The 20,390-nt window shown below is 48.4% G+C and overlaps 1 protein-coding gene across 1 annotated transcript in view; it reads right to left on the bottom strand.

Moving 5' to 3' along the window:
- The window catches only part of IGF2BP2 (insulin like growth factor 2 mRNA binding protein 2), a 390,975-nt gene that overhangs the window by 239,557 nt on the left and 131,028 nt on the right, over window positions 1-20,390 (bottom strand). The window contains exon 3 of the mRNA XM_086955447.1: window positions 6,295-6,343. Within this exon, the coding sequence (XP_086811573.1) occupies window positions 6,295-6,343 (49 nt within the window). The remainder of the gene's footprint in view (window positions 1-6,294; window positions 6,344-20,390) is intronic.

The raw sequence follows: 20,390 nt of genomic DNA, 5'->3' as shown, positions 1-20,390 counted from the left end.
ATTGAAAACGCCCCTCTCAATATTTTTATGCAACTCTAAAGAAACGAAGCATGCACGATTGACTGAGCGAAATACTTATCTATTGTTTCCGCGAGTTTGGAGATCCCCAGGTCTTCCCAGCTTCGCAACCTTTGCCAATCCCCTCAGTATAGTAGCACCTCACAGAGCCATAATGGGATTTAAGGTGCGTATGAGGACCCCCCAATTCTTCTATTGGCGCGATTCCAACATTGAGACACCACCCACAGATCCCTCTGCACCTCTCTTTCACGTAACGGCAGCTGGAGAAGAGTCCGAGCGAGCCGGTGAAGGCCCAGGTCCATACCCCTCTGGTTCTCCTCTGCCCTCAACTTCCCGCCATCCACTGCGCGTCCCATTGTAATTGGGCGCGTGATAATATGCCTCAAAATCAGGAGCCGCTAACCCTCTCTCCCGCCTAGGGCGCATCATAGTGCTCAGCGCCACTCTGCGTCGCCCCGAGCCCCACAAAAACCTGTAACCGTAGTATTCAGTTGGGCAAAGTATTTTCCAGGGATCTAAAGCGGTAACGCTCCAAAATAGCCTCGTCCCCCTGCCCACCCTGCAGGCTTCAGAAATTACGCCCCCGTTTGAACCCTGGCCATCGAGCAGTCATATAGAATCTTCGTCCAGGCCACAAACCCCTTACCCAGGCCAAATGCCCTCAATACCCTAACAGATATGGTCACTCAAGACTATTGAAGGCCTTTTCAATGTCAATCGATAGTACGCATGCCTCTCCCCCCTCGTCCACCGAGCCATGTACCAGTTGGCACAACCCTCGTATATTCATGGCAGTATTCCGAGAAGGAATAAACCCAGCCTGGTCCTCGTGCACAAGTGTTGTCATGTGAGTCATCAGTCGACTGGCCAGAACACTACTCAAGATCTTATAATCGAGATTTAGCATTGCGAGAGGGCGATAGGCTGTGCGGTCCCACGCCGGTGTATCCGTCTTAAAGAGGTGTACAATTACTGCTTCCCTTGTTGAGCTAGGCAGGTAGCCATCTTGCTTTGATCTGTTGTAGAGGGTTACCAGCGGGGGGCAACAGGTCCACATATGTGGCATAAAACTCAGACGGTAACCCATCAGTGCCTGGGGTTTTGTTCCTGGCCATGAGCTTTATGACTCCCCTGATCTCTCCCAACTCCACTGGCTGACCCAAGCTCTCTGCATCCTCCGCCTCAATCTGTGGCAGTTCAATGTCTAGAAAATCCCCCTCCTCTAGAACTCCTGAATCTAGCCTACTTTGATATAGTGTAGTGTAGTATTCCAGAAATTGTGTGTAGATAGCCTGTTGTCCATAGTGTACTGTGCCACCCTCACCGTGCAGCTCTAAGATCGGTGTCCCTCTACACGCTGGGTTGGCAAGCCAAGCTAATAGTGCCCCAGATTTATCCCTCTCAGTGGGTGCCCTTGTCGCGTATGCCCTGTGATTGTGACATCTGAGTCGCTCCACTTGTTCCGCTACCTCTTCTCTAGCCACTAGAAGTTCTTCTTGTTTATCCTCCCGTCCAGGTCTTTCCTTCTCTATGTCCCTGAGCCTTTGTTCCGCCGTCTGAACATCACTCAGTAAGGTTTTACATACACCCACTGCTTCCCCAATACACCGCCCTCGAATCACGACTTTAAATGCATCCCACTCATTATGTAGGCTAGTGGACGTGTTGGTGTTGTGTTGAAAGTATTCCTCAATAGCATTACCTATGGTGGTTCTGAAGTAACGGGTTGTGATCAGATGTCATCCTTGCTAAGTACTCACTCAACATGATCGTCATATGCACATCAGACGAGCAAAGGACAGCATCCAAGCGGACGTGCAGCTCATGCATAGCTGAAAAATAAGAGTAGTCCTGTTCCCCCGGGTGATGAGCCCGCCAAGTGTCAGTCAGTCCCCAGTGCCTTTGCCAGTCCCGTCGGGCTTCAGCAATCCTATGAGCAGGAGCGCCAGGGAGCTAAGGATGAGAGCGGTCCAGGTCTATATCAGTAATGCAATTGAAATCTCCCCCCAGGAGTATGGGGCCTGACAATACCATTGCCAATTTCTGCGATAACTGCGCCAAGAAAGCTGGTTGTTCATTATGAAGAGCATATATGCTTCCTAACGTAGTATCCCAGCCATCAAGTCGCCCCGCGCCTATTGTGAATCGGCCGTCGGTGTCTATGATCTGCCTAACATATTGAAATGACACCCCCGCTCACACCCATACTGAGTGTGGCTCACTGATTAGAGCGGCAGACCCTGATGCAGAGGTCTGGCCCGGGACCAGGGTTCAATTCCCGACGCGGCAGGGTCCTGAGCCCAAAAATGTCCACGGATTCGATAATTCTCGCCTCGGTGCCTACTCTAATCATGGGGTCCCACGCTGCAACTCTGGGCAATAGCTTGCTTAATCTCCACTACGGCAGCCCACCCGCTGCGGGATGCCTGGCTTTCACCTTGGGGATGCCCAGTAGGGATTATCTCACAGGGAAAAAGCCAGGACGGGTTCCCAAGGCAAGCGCCTTGATGCCTTCGGGTGATAAGTGCGCTATATAAGTTGCAATACATTTTCATTTACAAGGTCTCTCTTGCATAGGCCGAATATGTGGTGTGAAATACCTGCCCCCTCCAGCGACGCTGTAGCACCACTCCTTCTGATTTTGTCAAGTGGGTTTCTTGCAGTAGTGCAATTTGCACCCCTCTACGCACCAGGTAGGCATTAATTTTGTGCCACCGTCCCATGGTGTGCCTCCCCCGTACAATCCAGGACATCATTTTGATTCCTACGGAGGTACCCATGGCTCTAAATCAAGTTCCTGACCCCAAATGGCCCCCATAGCGACATATCTGACCCTCCCTTCCGCCCCTAATGTCAAACTTTACCCAACTCCCAGTCCCCAGGACTGGCACACAAGAACAGGTTCCCATCCAAACAAAGATATTCATACAAAGAACCAAAGAAAGGAGGTAGCGTGTAACTCGCATCCGATGGCCTCTAACCCCCGCTCCCCCTCCGGGTCTCCTCCACCTCTCGGGCCCCACATCTGTTGTGGATTCCCTCTGTAGCACAGCAGCCGGGCCCTTATATCTCAATGTCACTTCTGGCAGCTTATCATCTTGTGGCTTCTACCCCCCCTGCAGCTCGCTCATCCAAACAACCCATCTGCTGTCTGTGGAGTAACATCCGGAAGTTCGGTTTCAGAAAGTCCCAGCACACTGCTCGATCCCCAGCTCTCCACCCAAGCCTTCTCATTATCCGTGCCAGTGCTAGCCGGACTGACTTCACCTTGGCTAATGTGCGCCACTGCTCGCACCGCTCGGTCACGTTCCTGCTGATGCTCAGCGGGGGAGATGCGTCTCGGTGGCGCCGACTAACTGGGAAACCGAGCCCGAAGGAAAGCGGACCTTGGTGAGCGTGCTCTAGTGTCGCCCCGGACCTCCAACCAGTCCCATGCAGCCTGCGGAGTGAGAAAGAAGTGCACAACCGAGTCCGCAGTGACCCTGAGGCGAACTGGGAACAGCATGGCATAAGGAAGTCGCAGCTGGCGCAACTTTCGCTTGACTGCTATGAAAGAAGCCCTCTGTCGCTGCACGTCCCGAGTGTAATCCGGGAAGATCATCACTCTACCATTCCCAATCTGTAGATTCTGGTGGTCCCGGGCTCTCTGTAGTATAAAGTCTCGATCCCTGTAGTGCAGTAGTCGCACCACCAAAGGGCGGGGCAGAGCTCCCGGTTTCGGTGCACAAGCCGGGACCCTGTGTGCACGTTCCAACGCATAAAAGGGTGATAAATCTTCTGGGGCCACCTCCGTTTTCAGCCAGGTCTCCAAAAACTGAACCACGTCAGACCCCTCCTCACACACTGGAATTCCCATGATAGGAAGGTTATTTTGTCGTGAGCGCCCTTCACTGTTCTCAGCCCTCATCTCCAGCATTTTGACCCTACTCACCACTTCTTTCAGCGAGGCTTGAAGGTTGGCTACAGTGTCCGGTACATCTTTCATGTTAGTTTCATTGGTCGCCACTCTCTCTTTCAGTTTTCGGTGATCATCTTTCAATAGAGTGAGATCTGAGCCAATGGCAGCCATCCTCGACTCCAGCGGCTCCCGCGAAGCAACAGAGGTCTGCATAATATCTCCTAGTGACGGGTCTCCGGTTTGGCCAGGCCCTCGCCCCCTGTCATCACCATCTGTATGTTGATCCGTCTCCTTCATCTGCAGGACTTCAAAACCCTTTTTTCTGGACAGTCTGCCCATCTTGGAGTCCGTGTACAGCAGAAGCCAATAATATAAAGGGGGCTTACGAGCCTCTCCTTCCCCAGATAGGCGCCGTAGTATCCGTACTCCCACCAAGGTAGTGCCACCTAGGCCTCAACAGAAATCCGTTGGGCCGCTGATCTCTCCTCGGGATGACTCCAAGTGTATTCCCTCAGGGTCTCAAGTTAACAGGGAGCAGGGCCTTCCAGAGCAATCCCCCCCCCCCATCGGTAAACAGGAACAGCACTGCCTAGCTCGTCCTCTCCGTGTGTGGGTAGGTCTCCGTGCTCGCCCCAGAGGTGAAGGAGCGTACTCAGGCACCTCATCAGGGCACTCCCATTACCTGGAGTTGGGTTTCCCTCCACCCTAGCTGCAGTTCAGCCCAGGTCTTCACTTTCCACAGCACCAGGCCTCCACAGCATCAGCAGCGCAACCCCCAACGCAGGCCTCCGCATCCAAACAGCAGTCTGCTTTCCCAAAGGAGCTTAGACGCGGTCTGCTCAGTGTCTACCAGCAGCCCCCGCGCCGTGTCATTCAGCATTCATAGGGTCTTACCAGGTTCCAGGCGCTCTCTCCTCGGTGCTCTTAGTAAAGTCTCAGGCAGTGCTAGGCCATCCAGAGTCGCTCATCAGACCCCCGGCCTTACGCACGCTTTGCGTTCCCGCCTCCCTGCAGGGCTTAGGGGTGCACAGTCAGCCACAGCGCCTCTCACCTGGCCAACCCTCCGCTCCTTATCAGCAATGTCACTGGGTGCCGTCCACGTAGCCGCACAGTGCAGCAATCGCCTCCAGGCAGCTCAGGTGGGCCTATGTAGCTCTAGATTCAAACGCTGAGGGTCTCATCCCAGCGCGGGCGATGTCCCGCTCGCCACCATTTTAGGACCAGGCAATCACCGCCGGCTGGTCAGGTATCGTGCGCTCTCGCCCGCTGCTCCCAGCCGCAGACCAATGCCCAAGGGAGGTCGCTACCACCTCCCAGCCACTAGCGCACTCTGGCAGTGACAGTCCCGGGGCACTCACTCTCAGTAGCCGCCTATCTCTCCGTCCGGTGTCAGCTCCGCCGTGTGGGCTGCCATTTTGTGTCACGTCAGGCAGGCTTCCGCAGGAGGGAAAAACCTTGTTTTGCTCTCCTCTTCGACCTCGCCAGTGTCCCTAACTCGTCACCAGGCAGGCACCATCTGCTCCGCTATCGGTTGCAGTAGTGGGGCCCCCGATTAAGTCACAGGATCAATGATTTCACAAGGTGGCCGCAAAGGAGCTCCGAGGTCCGCTGCTGTTCACATCGGCGCTCAAGCCACGCCCCCATCATAACTCTCATATGCAGAATTTTACATGGTTTCTCATTGTGGTCTTCACCCTCAGGACTGTCAGAGCCTTAAACAGTCAAACCTTTTTGTCAGAAGGTAGGGAATAGATGATTCCCCAACTCCCTCCCCCATGCTTTATTAGCAGAGGTCAACATGTCATAACTCGCAGGGACTCATTTAATTAATCCCATAAAGATGAGAAGAACACCTGCTAATTTGATAGCATGCACAAATCTATGCAACAAGTGCATTAAACAATTACTTAGTGAAGCTCCTAATATATTGTTAATAGACTTCTGAGGCTACGTAGGGGGTTCCCCCATATCCTATCTTCTTACACCTTAACTTTTTTCCTGTTGCGTCCCATGAAATAATGCCAGAGACATGAGGAATATTCTGAACCCTTGGAATTTCAATAATAAATATTAGAAATATATGTATTCCTTTCCTCAAACAACAGTATGTGGGAGTTGAGGCCAGAAGAGAGAAAACACCTTCAACATTTGATCCAAATTAAAATACAAATATTTACCGCTAAACACCAAAAATGGATTACTTCTTGTCAAATGAGGTAGCAGAGAGCGGATCTGTAAATTAACTTTGTCACATGAAAGTGCTGAGGAAATGCACCAGTATATTCATAAAAACTGTTGATATTTTGAATCTAGTTTGCCAGTAAGTAAAAGCAGCATGGACAGCGTGCAAAAGGGGATACATCAAACGCTCTTACCTCCCACTGTAAATGCGGTGGGATGTTTCGAATCTGAATCTTTCGACTCCTGTGAAGATAAAAAAAGTAAATTGAAAAATTAAAATGTATAGCATGTCAGACCATAGTCCAATAGAACTCAGGCATTAATCCACACATTAACATTTGCTAATGCAACGAGAAGGGCAGGTGATAAGGCCCTTCTAGCTTATTATCTTTCCATGGAGATCTTCAAAAATCGTATATTTAACCGGCCCTTTGACTAAACGGAGGTCTACAATCGGAAAGCATTACAACTGGCTTCTCTGCATATATTCAGTCCGTCAGTAAGCATGGGAAGACAATATCACATGATTTTTCTACCCATTAAATGTAAAACGTTTTCAAACTAAAATGAGATTAGAAGCTCAGGGATACGTCACTTCACAGTTCAGAAAACAGATGCAATCTTTAAAACGTGTGATCTCCATTTTAGTTTAAGGGCATACTTATTGTACCTTCACATTTGCAATTTTTTTATTGATAATTATTGTTTGATCTTTATGTCAATTGGGATAAACAACTATTACATGTACCAATAACAACATATTTAATTCTTAATACATCACTGTAAAAATAATCCTTAGTTACATTAACTTAGCCATTGTTAAAAAACGTACCCAATTTACTACATAAACTACCACATTTCATTATGATTAAAAGCAATTCATTTAATTCAACAAATATAAATAGCTAAAAAAATCACAGGGAAACAAATGCAAGTAAAACAAGTGTTTGCATTCGTTGTTCCCACAGTTTTGATAGAAATGGTAAAACGTGTGGGTTTACAAATGCCACTGAAGCTACGTAAAGAATATTTTACTCCACAGTTCTTTTTGTTGAATTCCACACTCAACTCCCCCCTCTCCTCTAGTTCCTTTCATTTTGAACTTAGATTATTTTATTTATTTTGAAAGTTTTATAGAGCGCGAACCAGACCCTTGCGGATATCAGAGCGCTTTACAAGCAGTGATGAAAATTATACAACAAAATAGAGACAAGTCGAACCGAATATACGTGACATAATGTGCAACATAAATCAAACAAAGGATGTAGATCAGATATGAGTAAAACGTTGTGCAAAATAAAACAAAGAGAAGGGTCTGGACCGAGAGAGCACTTTGCAATGTAGGTTGTCTGTTTGTACCCGTGTTCTAAAAGTACTAGTAGAGGTACTAGAGAAGTCAATGAGAGGCCTAGGATATACCATCCTTTATCCCTTCTGATTTCATATTATTTCATTTATGAATAGGTTTTTACTGAACTACATCAATAAAGAGGGATCCATGTTGAGTTTTCAATGTTTTTCTATGGGGTAATGTGTTTCTAGGCATACGATGCAGCTCACAGGGGATTTTGAAAAGTAGAGAGAAGTACAATGAAAATATCCCAGCCTCGGAGTGCCCAGGATGTCTACTTTCTACATACAGATATGGCGCTGGTAAGTTCTCTTTTGTAGTGCTTCCCTATCTGAGCAACTGTAGGCAGGTAAACTGTGGCACTTGAAACGTGCTGTACAACACAAGTGGCATGGATGCTTTTTCACTCAGATGAGGCCATCATGCAGGGTAGCCTACGAACAAGATAGATTTCAAGAAAAGACCTGCTCGTGGATCTAGAAGGGACTCGGTGGATTGCTTGGGCAGGGATGGGCTTTTGTTAAAAGGCCCAAGGAGATTGAGAGTATTACTGAAAACAATATTTTGGGAATATTTAAAACTGAAAATTACTTATAACTGCGAGTTAACTGACTTCATGCATATCCAAAGAAGTACTATCCTCTCGAGTACACCATACACAACATTCGTCATTACCATTATGTCTGAGTTTTATGTAGATTAAACCCCGCCTGAATCTATGAGAGCATCATATTTGGTACGTAGTATTTATTTGTATATTGATTAGGGTGGAAATGCTTTTATGACAAATGTCGAATAAAGCTTTGAAATTCGAATTCGGAACCGAATCCCTGAGTTGAGAAGTCAAGTCTTATGCTAGGCCAGGGACCAGGCAGAGCTACAGATTGGAAACTTTAAGTGTTTATTTAAACAATAAACTAAAAACACTCAAATTTACATTAAGAAAGCATACAATAGTCCTAGTAACTTCTAGGATTGAGATATAAGAAAGGGATGCTGTAGAACCATAGACTTTAAAAGCGGTAATATGGAGATCTGCGTACCATTTAAGGTATAAGGAAATTCTTACAAACATCGCCTTGACAATTCTCCTGTGCTCTGGTTGACTGAAATAGTCCCGCTCTCATAGCATTTCACTAGTGGACAAAAAGAGGTCTCCCAAGTCTGTGCAGGCCAACAAGGCCAAACATCCTGGCAACTGGTTCTACACAATTTAATTTCCACTGAAGTGTCTCGGTCAGCTGCCAGGAGAAATATAGCTAAAGAGCTCAAGACCGGGGTAAGTACTGCACTTTGATTCCCTGCATTTCTCTATCCTCTAAACTTCTGCATGCCCTCCATTTCCATTGCAATCTTCCCAAGCTATGGGTTGTTCTCCAGGGCACTCAAATGCAGGGCCACTAAGCACTACAAAAGGGATGATGCCGGGGGCGTGGCTCCGTCCCGCCGTTTCATCTACTGGCCGATTATCCTGCCTTCCCCCCCTGCTGACACCCATCCTGCGACAGGGCAGCGTGGTGGAAGGGGTCCGGCGGCTGCTGCGTGAATTTCAGCCGTTCCGGTGACTCAGCGTGGGTGCAGTCAGCACAGGAGGCGGAGCGGCCTGTCCCTTGAAGCGAAGCCGGGACCTCGATTTTGGAGGAGCCCGGGGTGAGCGCCGTTGGGCGGCGGACTGCGGGACTGTGCGGAGCCGAGGTCCAGCCCTCCTGGGGGGCGGCGGCTGAGGGCTGCGGTCTACGGCTGCCTGTGGAGTTGGAGGTACGTGCCTGGGGGCCCCACATATTGCGGGACATTGGCGGGCCACCCGGGGGTTGGAACACTGACCCGAACAGCAGCCCTGTGCCCAGTGAGGAGGCCCCTGAGGTGAGGGCGGACGGGGGTGCAGGGCAGTTGCCCCGAGGAGTGGCGGGGAACCTGCGGAGAAGGGGCGGTCAGATCGGACCGCACCGGCCCCCACTGCTGAAGGGTGTGTGCGCTGGTCTTGGAGGGGGCGCAGATCCTTTGATCCTTGGCGTCCGCCCCGCGAGGTCTCCTGTGCTGGCAGTTGCAACAGGCAGGGAGCAATAACTTGGCGTACGAGCTTCACCTAGCAGCATATTGGGCCCCTGAGGTGGACACTTGGCAAGGTACGGGGCTGGGCGGCGACGGCCTAGGAAGACTTGGCGGACCAGCGGTGGCCGGCTCCCTTTCCATATTTCTCTGGACTTGGAGGTCCCTAGTGCGGAAGGGGATAAGGCGCCGCAGACAGCCTTTGAATCTGTGCGCAGTGGCCGTGGCCCGGACCCCTGCTGCCTGTTGGCGAGATCCGTGGTGAGGCTGCGGGTGCGACCAAAGAGCTGTCCTTTTTGTCGTCCATCATGACACGAGGCGGGAGTGGTGGTGGGTCCTCGAAACAAGGGACAATTGATAAATTCACGGGGCCGAGTGGAAACTCCGGTGCTTCGGGCGGACAGTCGACCACTGGACCAGACAATGCTGCTCTGCTGGCAGCGATCACCCAGTCCCGAGACACGTTGGACGCTAAGATTGGGGCCGTTGGCGCCGATGTGACCCTGCTGCGGCAAGACCTGCGCAACGCTGTGGCCCGGATCACGGAAGCAGAAACCCGGATCACTGGTGTAGAAGGTGAAATGGCGGCCTTGAAGAAAAGAGTGGCCAACATGGAGGGCATACAAAAGGGCCTAGTTCTGCGAGCAGAGGATGCCGAAGGACGAGCTCGACGCAACAACCTGCGCTTTGTCGACTTTCCGGAAGACTGTGAGAAGGGAAACATGGAGGCCTTCCTTACAGAGTGGCTGGAGAGCTGGATGCCGTCGGAGTCCCTTTCCCGCTGCTTCATCATCGAGCGGGCGCATAGGGCACTCACTCAGAAGCCACCAGTCGGTGAACGTCCACGGCCGGTGATAGCCAAACTGCTCAATTATCATGATCGAGACACGATCCTGAAGCAGGCCCGGCTGAAAGAGCCCCTCCAGTGGAGCAATCAGCGGATCATGATCTTCCCTGACTACACGCGGTTGGTGCAGCAGCAAAGACAGTCCTTCGTGGCCGCGAAGGCTCGCCTGTGGGGCCTCAAGATCCAGTATGCTCTGCTTTATCCGGCTCGGCTACGAGTGGTTTTTCAATCCCGTACTCTCTTCTTTAATTCCCCTGAAGAAGTCTTTGCCTGGACGGATGAGACTGTGCGTGTCAGACCTCACACGCCGCCTGCTAGAGACTCGGACTCGTCATCTTCAGCGGCGCCCGCGCGGACGCCCCGGCGCTCCCGCAGCAGAAGTAACTGGCGATCACGCTCCAAGAAACGCTCGCCGGCCAAGACAGGAACTGTAGAGGAGTCTGGGCCCCCAGACTCTCCGATAGTGGATCCGTGAGGAATGCAGTGACGGGGGGCGCCTACTCCACTGATTGACTATGGTACAGGCTGCGCTGCGGCGATTCCAGGCCTGAATGGCGGTGCTCTACGACTATGGTAACATTAACACTGACACATACGAGTGGGTTCTATGGTTGCGGGATGCGGGTTGGTTGGGGGGAGATGGACTATAAGGCGGTCAACCCTCACCTTAGAGGTGTTTGTTAAGGGGGGGGGGGGGAGGGGGGGGGGTTGCGAGGGACTGAAGTTGGGAGTTCATGGGGATCCATTGGAATAGTAGATCTCCGGCCTCCCGTTGGGGGCAGGAATTGACCTATACCGCGACAGGTACTTCAGCGTTTTTGAGGTATGGGGTGGGGGGTAGGGGGGAAGTTTCGGGTGAGGCTTGGGAGAGAGTGGGGGTTGGGGGGTTTGTTGAGAGTTGGGGGTCGAGGTGGGTGGGTTGGTGGGTGGGGTTGGCTTGCACAGTGTTCTTTCTTGTACTAATGAGGCGAGATGTGTGTGTGTGGCTTTGGCTGTTCCAACTGCTTATATTCCGGTCCTTAGATGGCGGTCACTACCCCTGAATATGGCCTGCAAAGGGCTTCATTACATGTTGTGAGCTGGAATGTGAGGGGGATACTGGACAGGATTAAAAGGGGGGCGATCCTCAAACAGGGGAAGAAAGCTGGGGCGGATGTCTTGTTGCTGCAAGAAACTCACCTAATGGGCAACAAGGCCCTTAGCCTTCAGCGATATGGCTTTCAGCAGGTGTATCATGCTGGTTTTGCAAGGGGGTCTCGGGGTGTAGCGGTTTTGGTACACCGTAGGGTGTCCTACGTTCATGAAACTCAATGGCTCGATACGCAGGGAAGGTATGCATTCATTCAGGGTAAGATCGGCTCTGAATCGGTACTCTTTGGGAGCGTTTATGCCCCGCGTCCGCTGCAAGGAGCTCTTATTGAAAGGCTGTTCGGTGTGTGGGCCGGGATGCCTGATATCATGTCTGTGGTTGGTGGTGACTGGAACGATGTGATGGATGTGCAGATGGATAGACACAGGCTCAGAGGCGAGCAGTTCCAGGACACACCCACTAAACTCAACGGCATGGTGAGGGGGATGGGGTGGGTGGACGTGCGGCGCCACCAGCACGCTCAGAGTCGGGAATACACGTATGTCTCGGCAGTACATAAGTCCTTTTCTAGGATTGATTACCTGTTTGTTCCCCATGCTTGGGTTGGGAGGGTGGGTTCCACATCTATCTTGCCCCGAGGTCTATCGGACCATTCCCCGGTTGCAATGGACCTACTCCTAGATAGACGGAGACAGCCGTTTAGGTGGCGACTCTCCACGTGGCATCTGCAGCAGGAACCCTATCAACAGCACATGAGGGAAGCGATTGCACACTACTGGAACGATAATGATCACCCTGACATAGATGCCATGACTCTCTGGGAAGCCCTGAAACCTACGCTCCGAGGGGTGGATATTGCGTGGTGTGCGGCTGCCCATAGGGCACGCAGAAAGGATTTAACGCAGGCGGCTGACCGGGTCCGCGCCCAGGAGGCACGTTGCCATGACGACGGGAGTGAGGAGGATGTGGGTCAACTACTGCTATTGCAGCAAACTTACGCCTCCCTACAGCTGGATGAAGCCAGGCAGTTGTGGCTGGCGACTCAAAGTAGGATCTACCAATGGGGTGATAAGTCCAGTTCTATACTGTATAGGCTCTGCCAGAGCACTTTTCACCCTCAGACACTGCCGTGCCTACGAGACGAGGAAGGTACACCCATGACAGCCCCAGCGGCTCTGGCGGCCAGGTTTGCACAGTATTACGCGGCCCAATATGCCCCCCGGGAACTTCTCCAAGCGGAAGACATAGATAAATTCCTTGCTGACCTCCCGCCGCGAGCGGTTTCGGATGAGGCGCGTGATAGTCTCGACCTTCCGTTGTCGGCTGAGGAGCTGGGTACAGCCCTCGGGGAATTGAATGCGGGCAATATCTATTCACCGAAAAATGCGAATTAAACCAGGGAATTAAGTGGTAATTCACATGTTAAGAGGGAATAAGACACAAACTCATAGAACAACCCTTGTGAATAACACGTGCAGTGCACGCGTGCAGTGCACAGTTCGGTTAACAAAGTGAGTTTTGCACCGATTTTCAAAGAGCATTTGCCGGTGCTCAGATTTAAATGCACTGGGTATGACCAGACGTGGATCCCGGGCTCACCATGCCACTGGATCCAAGCTAGCCTGGCTAATGAAGGGTGATGCTCCGAAACCGGTCCCAGGATGTTTGTTTCCGGTTCAGGGCTGGACTGTTCCCATGAGGCACAGGGTCAAGACTGATTTGTATATAGCTGGGTCTGAACTGAGGTGGCAAAGTGAGCTAAAGAATGATGATGGATTCAACTCAGATCTGTGACTTGGGGTGAGTGTTTGAAAAGTTTCAGCGCTCCATCCGTCATCTCTGTGTTTGCTTTGTTTGCCCTAAGTTGGCAGGGTATGCCCAAACGTGGGTCCCTTGCTCACTTTGCCACTAGACTCAAGCTAGCCTGTCTGATGAAGGGTGTTGCCCAGAAACCGGTCTCAGGATGCTTGTTTCCAGTTCAGGGAAGACCTGGCTTGGCAGTTCGGGCTGAACTATTCCCATGAGGCACAGGATCAAGACTGATTTGCAAAGTTCCAATATTTACAAAATTTGAAACACTCCCAGAACAGGAGAAACACAGAACCAACACAATTCAATACAGAACTGGTATAAGATCACGTCATGATTACAAACAGCTATGGGTCAAGAAACCTGATCAATAACACAAAATACTGATATATAGGGAAATCACAAGATTCAATAAGGTTATGGTACAAAACACTCGAGGTTCATTATCGTCTAAACAACACAAAAAACACTACAGCAACAGTCATTCAAGTTACATTACACTGGGTTGCTACATGGTCATGGACAGTTTCTGAAGAGTTTGTATGCAAGTTTTCTAAACAAAGGGGAAGTTGCGACCTTTGACAAAATAGAGAGTGTTTGCACACAGGGAGCTTAGTAAAAGACAACATCGGACTAGTAGACTAGCTTCATGCAGAACCACGACACAAAGGATGGTCATAATGAAGAACCAACAAAGAAATTTTGAAGGACTGTGAAGTGTGCATGCCCGGCAGAGTCACCACCCATCAGACTGGCACTTGAGGTAGGCAATCTCTCAGGCAGCCCACCTGTCCCTAGTAAGGGGTTTGATGGGCCATTGGTATTCGTCATCACCAAACTCCAACAAAAAGCAAAAATCCAAGGGAACATCTAGAGACAAAGAAAATAGGTCTGGGATATCTCAGCTATGGAACTGATTTCAAGACTCTCCTATCAACGCAAGTCCTCAGACCAGCTCTCATAGCATGAACATGTGTTCAGCTTCCAGCCCAGAAACCTCCTTGCGACATTGCACCTAGAACCAGAGCAAGATTCACAAAATTATTATGCAAGTATTGCCCATCCACTTAAAGCCTATAACAACTCTACACACCAGCACCTTTACTCCCAGAAACCTAAGGAGAGCTGGTAAGCTTAGCTCAAAGTTTTGTGATTAGACCTAAACAGAATCTAAACCATCCATAATACAGCAGCCAAAATTACCCTCAACCTAGGATGGCACACCCATATTATACCACACCTCAGAAAACTCCACTGGATCCCCAAACAAAAACGCACTCAAAACAGACTCCTCTCACACACGCATAAAGCACTACACGACATAGACTCTGCCTAACTCAACAGAGACATACACTTCCACCAACCCTCCAGACACCTCCATTCAGCCGGACTTTCCCTAGTAAACATACTCTGCATACAAAAAAGTAGAACAGGGGGTCTGCCTTCCTATAAATCTCCCGCAAATCATGAAACAACCTCCCACAGCACCTCAGTGCATCCTTATCATGTAAGTTCAGCAAAATGCTGAAGACCTAGCTTTTCAAACAATCTCAAAGGAGACCAGCAACTACCCACCTGCGGAGCACCTGGATACCCTCACAAGTGATTAGCACGCTATACAAATCTTCATAACATAACCGATAACCACATCTTTTATGTGGACTGGAAATTCCACAGCCATAGAACAATACCGGTCTAAGATACTTTCTACTCTAATATCATGGGGAGACTAGCTGACCCTTCACCCCAAATTGCAATATTAGGTATTTTAGAAGACTTAGGAGGTAGCAAAGGAGATCACAAACTGGTTAGTATTGGGACACTGATCTCGAAAAGACAGTTTGCCCAGTTTAGGAAATCTCCTAACCCTCCATCTGCTTCTGCCTAGAGGAAAGAGATGGGCAGTTGTACTAAAATGGGAAAACCTATCTATGAAGCAAAAAGCTGCCCCTCCAAAATACTCTAAGGCAGTTCATGTGAGATAATGATTTCTCCACTGATTGGGCAGATGAATTTCCATAATGTGACTGCACAGTGCACTTTGTTTACTGTTTTTTTTTATTACAAAAAAATATAATCGGGTTTATAAATAAAAAAATAAAAAGGACTATCAACTACAAAAATATGGGGCAAAAGCACTTACTATTGATGCAAAAAAAGTCACTTGCCATAACCCACAACACTCTGGTGTATTTGCAAACACCTGCGTAAGATCACAAAACATTAATCCTTGATCACATTCGTCCGACTTATCGGAGCCCATTTTGTATCTAGTTATTGAGATGCTGCAAGTCCAATGCGAATTGGAATTGTAGGATTTCATCATCATCATCATATTTTGAAATCTTGATCGTTTTTGAACAGTGAAATTCCATCCTGATGTTTTCTTGTATGTTCCTTTAACGTCTCATACAAGCTGCAGATATTAACCTGCTCCAGACACTGAAGTCTGAAATAGACTACTGAATCCCAGTTCCGCGAAGCACGTCTGAGAGTTTTCACAAGTTACACTTTACTTGTAAGAAAATCTTCACACACTTTAGAAATTGCCCGATGGGTAAACTGAATCTAATGTACAATTCCTCCTCTGCTTCATATCCTTCATGCGGACTTGAAAACCTAAGACTTAATCACTGCCATAGCAGCAGCATCAGATGTCGGAAAAAATTAGTTCAAGGAAAAAACTACTTGAAGCTCTGGAACCTTGTTTTCCCCTTGAAACAGTTCCTTCAATAAGCAATCTAATTTTCAAAAAGGATCATTTATGATTATCTGTGGCCAATATGCAGAGTCAGCAAATTACAGAAACACGTAACATATGGTAACATATTAAAATGTTACTGTTCATCCATACATTCAACAAACAATTAGGAAGGGTCTAAGGGCAAGTTTACCGACCGACCAGATATAAGCCCCGAAATCAATATACAACAACAAATAATATCTGGGGGTCTGAGAACAAGTCAGTAAGTTAAGCAAGAAGGACCACTATACCAAAAACATGCAAAACAGTATCAGTGAGAAATAGTAGTTAATAAATGGCCAAGTCAGGGCTCAAGAGTATGTGGAGAAAAATATTATTCCCATCAGAAGCCACACTGTACCGCCCTTGTTGTCATCATTTGGGTTCTCCTTACCCAGGAGACATAACGGCCAGAAAGTTGTTGTCGTGACCGAAATGTGATGTGAGGGCAGAACAGAAAGGTATATTAGTGGCTAATGAAAAAAGCAGTGTATGGTGATTAGAGTGAAAGGTGAGGGGTAATGATAAAATTAGGTGAATTGGGTGGAAAAAGAATTTTATTGATATCCCCCAATCCCTAAGATTAAAAGGCAGGTGTGGGTGCAGGTTTTAAATAATAACCGCACTTTTTAGTGGTCAACATGTTTCTGCATTCACAAGAAAAGAGTTTCTAATGCATTCTTCAGGACCTTGGAATTACACTACTGCTTTGTTAATACAAATTAGATAAATAATGAAAAAATATCACCTGGAAATCCAGGCGTACTCAACCGTATACTGTTAGTGCATAGTGGTAAGGGATCCGACATGTAAAACAAACAGACAGACAAACAAGGAAACAAATGGACACCAAATGTTATTCACATTGTTTCTGTTTATAATGATACTGAAAATACAATATGTTCACTCGTACTAGGACGTAGTCTCAAGTATACACTCACCCATATATGTTGGTTGAGAGGCTTCACCCCACCTGGCTGCAGCGCAGGTAAAAGGAGCACCGCTCTGGAGATAATCATAAAGTATTTATATTTATAGAGCGGTTTCATAATGTGAAAGAGAAATAAAATAAAATAAAATAGAGTTTACTTAGAGACAAGAGGTGGTCTGAACCTCTTATATATCAAGTGGTGACAGACTTCTAGGCTGCCCGCCGTGATCTATCAAAATCAAAGAGGACGAATACCAAGTATCTCACGTTGTACAAAGAATAATGTACATGTACAAGCGAGAAAAAAATGCGTGGCTTAGCATAGAGACGAGTTCGCCAATGGAGAAATACTCCGAATATATGCTCGTAGCAGGGACTCTTCTTAGATGCCAGCAAGTGATTATGAACGGTAGTTAGCTTCTCAGGGCACCACAACGTATAAAGTATTGAGATCACGGAGAGCTCTTTAGAAGCGGAGAATGCTCCGTGTGAATGTTAGCAATACGAGAGAGTACCAGCACCTTAAGAGATGCCTCGTGATTAGCGCGATGAGCGCAACCTTTAGTCTCTAAAGCGGAGTAGCCATTAAAAGCAATAGCTTCTCCGTGTGCGCGTTAAGAAAATAGTCAATGCGCGTTGAGAAGTGCGCACAGCCAAGGCACGCTCACCTTTCCGTCAGTGTCTCCGGGCAGTCTTCAGTACTGCTTGGGGGGGCACCGACCGCGGATCGCGGTGATGTTTTGTAAGATTGTGAAAAGCTCCCTGAACGTCACGTGACAAGAGGTGGTCACGTGGTGTCAGGGATTCTGGGAAATGTAGTTCGCTGCGCGTTTAGTACCAGTTAGTCAGTGAAACGAGGCCCAGATATATGTTCAGATACTTCACTCAAGGTGGTACACTAAATGGGATAAACAAAGTGTGACAGAATAAGTCCCACGTGTGTTGTTGAACATTGGTATCTAACAGGTGTGTGTGGCAGCAGGTAAACCCACTCCGTAAGGTTTTGAAATGACACTCTACAGGGCAACAATGTTGGACAATATCGGATAGGATATCTAACATGTAGAGACAGGAGTGTGTGGCAGTTGGAAACCTTACTCCGTAGGGTATTAGCGGGTGGTGTGGGATGACACTATACAGGGCGACAATCAGAGGGACATCCAGGGTATTGGCTCATTGAGGCCCTCCTTGTCGCTGTTGAGGCGATACACCCATTTTTGTTCGATTTTAAACAAGAACCGGCTAACATCCGCACATGAGTCAGGGATGTGCGGTTGTTCAAGGACTGTCCAGTAAAAATCCTCAGGACCATGACCCTTCTCCAAAAAATGTGCTGTGAGGCGGGTGGCTTGTTTCCGACAACGCACTGTACTTTTATGTTCTTGAATGCGTGTCCGTATCTTTCTGGTCCTCATGCCGACGTACTGTAATTGACATGGACATTTAATCAAGTAAATAAGATTACTGCTGTTGCAGTTCGTAAACTTGCTTTGTATCCATGGGCGGTTGGTGCCTATGTCAATCTCAGTAGACTTGTTGGTCTGGGGACAGACGGTACAAGTCCCACACGGATGGTGTCCAACCACAGGAGGTAGGTCCCATAAGGTACCCACTTGCCTCACCTCCTTGTTACGTGGGCGTGTGTGGACTAGTTGATCTTTTAAATTGGGTCCTCTCTTGTAGGCAAACATAGGCTGGGCGATGTCGTCACCTCCAGTTTTAAGAATAGACCAGTGTTTTCTTATGATTTTTTGCAACTGGTTTGATCGACTGTTGAAGGTGTTGACGAAAGCAATGCGATCTGTCTTCTCTTTGGGAGGGAGGATTTCCAGTAGGGCCTCCCTGTTGTTATTGGAGGCCCTCTTTTTGGACTGGCGGATGATTTTTTTGGGATAGTGTTTCTCCTTCAGTTGAGCCTCCAGGTTTCTCGAATGTGTCTCAAAAGATTCCTTGTTGGAGCAGTTTCTCTGGACCCTGAGAAACTGGCCAAAAGGTAAGTTGTCTCTCAGGGCTCCCGGATGGCAACTATCATATCGCAATAGTGCATTCTTGGCCATTGGTTTGCGATATAGCTCAGATTCAATACCAGTCGGAGTGGCATGTAACCTTAGGTCCAGAAAGGCCAGAGATGTTCTACTGTACTCGATGGTGAACTTGAGATAGGTGTTCTTACTGTTCAACCATCTGTGGAATGACACTAGGTCTTCTTCCGTGCCACGCCACACCACCAGGATGTCGTCGATGTAACGTTTCCATACATGTATCGATGGTAAGTATGGATTAGTGGTTACTAGGACGTCTTGTTGCTCAAAGTTGTGAACGTACAGGTTCGCCAGGCTCGGCGCGAAAACACTGCCCATACTGGTCCCAGATGTTTGCAGGTAAAAGGTATCCTCAAAGCGAAAATAGTTTTCCTTCATAGCAATTTCTGCTAGATGCATGATGAAATGTGTTGGAGTAATAGATTGATGGTTGTTTTGCTCCAACAGTGTGCCTACTACCTCTAGGGTCTCGGTTTGCGGGATCGATGTGTATAAAGACTCAACATCGAACGATACTAAGATGTCAGTTTCAATGTTATATTGTATCGTTGGCAGGAGTCTTAAAACATCTTTTGTGTCTTGGAGGAATGTTGGCATTGCTTTAACCATTGGGTTAAGAAAGTAGTCGACAAAGGTCGAGAGTGGTTCTAAGACCGACCCAATGCCTGATATAATGGGCCTGCCAGGTGGTGGCCTCTGTGGCTTATGCACTTTGGGGAGGCAGTAGAAGTACGGGATCGTAGGGTATTTGGTGACCAGGTACTGTCCTTCCTGTGATGTTATCCAGCCCTCACTTGTAGCTTCCTCTACCAAGGTACTTATTTTCGATTGTAATCCTTCTGTTGGGTCTGTTCTCAAAGGTAGATAGGATTTACGGTCACTTAGTTGCCGGAGGCATTCGTTTCTGTATATCTCGGTATCTAAGATGACGGTGGCTCCGCCTTTGTCGGCCGGCTTGATGGTAATCTTATCGTTGGAAGCTAGTGAGCGTAAGGCCAGTTGTTCATCTCTAGGGAGATTCATGAAGGGCTTGACCTCTCTTCTGTACAGATTTGCGACATCATTCTCCACAGCTGCTTCAAAAGTCAAAACCTTGGGAGGTAAGACTGCGCTCGGTGGATTAAATGAAGAGGGTCTCTTTAGTCCGCTCACTAGCTTCCAACGATAAGATTACCATCAAGCCGGCCGACAAAGGCGGAGCCACCGAAACGAATGCCTCCGGCAACTAAGTGACCGTAAATCCTATTTCATCATGCATCTAGCAGAAATTGCTATGAAGGAATACATGTATGGAAACGTTACATCGACGACATCCTGGTGGTGTGGCGCGGCACGGAAGAAGACCTAGTGTCATTCCACAGATGGTTGAACAGTAAGAACACCTATCTCAAGTTCACCATCGAGTACAGTAGAACATCTCTGGCCTTT

Source organism: Lissotriton vulgaris, chromosome 2_1 (assembly GCF_964263255.1).
Source record: "Lissotriton vulgaris chromosome 2_1, aLisVul1.2, whole genome shotgun sequence".
In the NCBI taxonomy this organism is placed as follows: domain Eukaryota; kingdom Metazoa; phylum Chordata; class Amphibia; order Caudata; family Salamandridae; genus Lissotriton; species Lissotriton vulgaris.
This window is presented reverse-complemented; position numbering and strand designations above follow the sequence as displayed.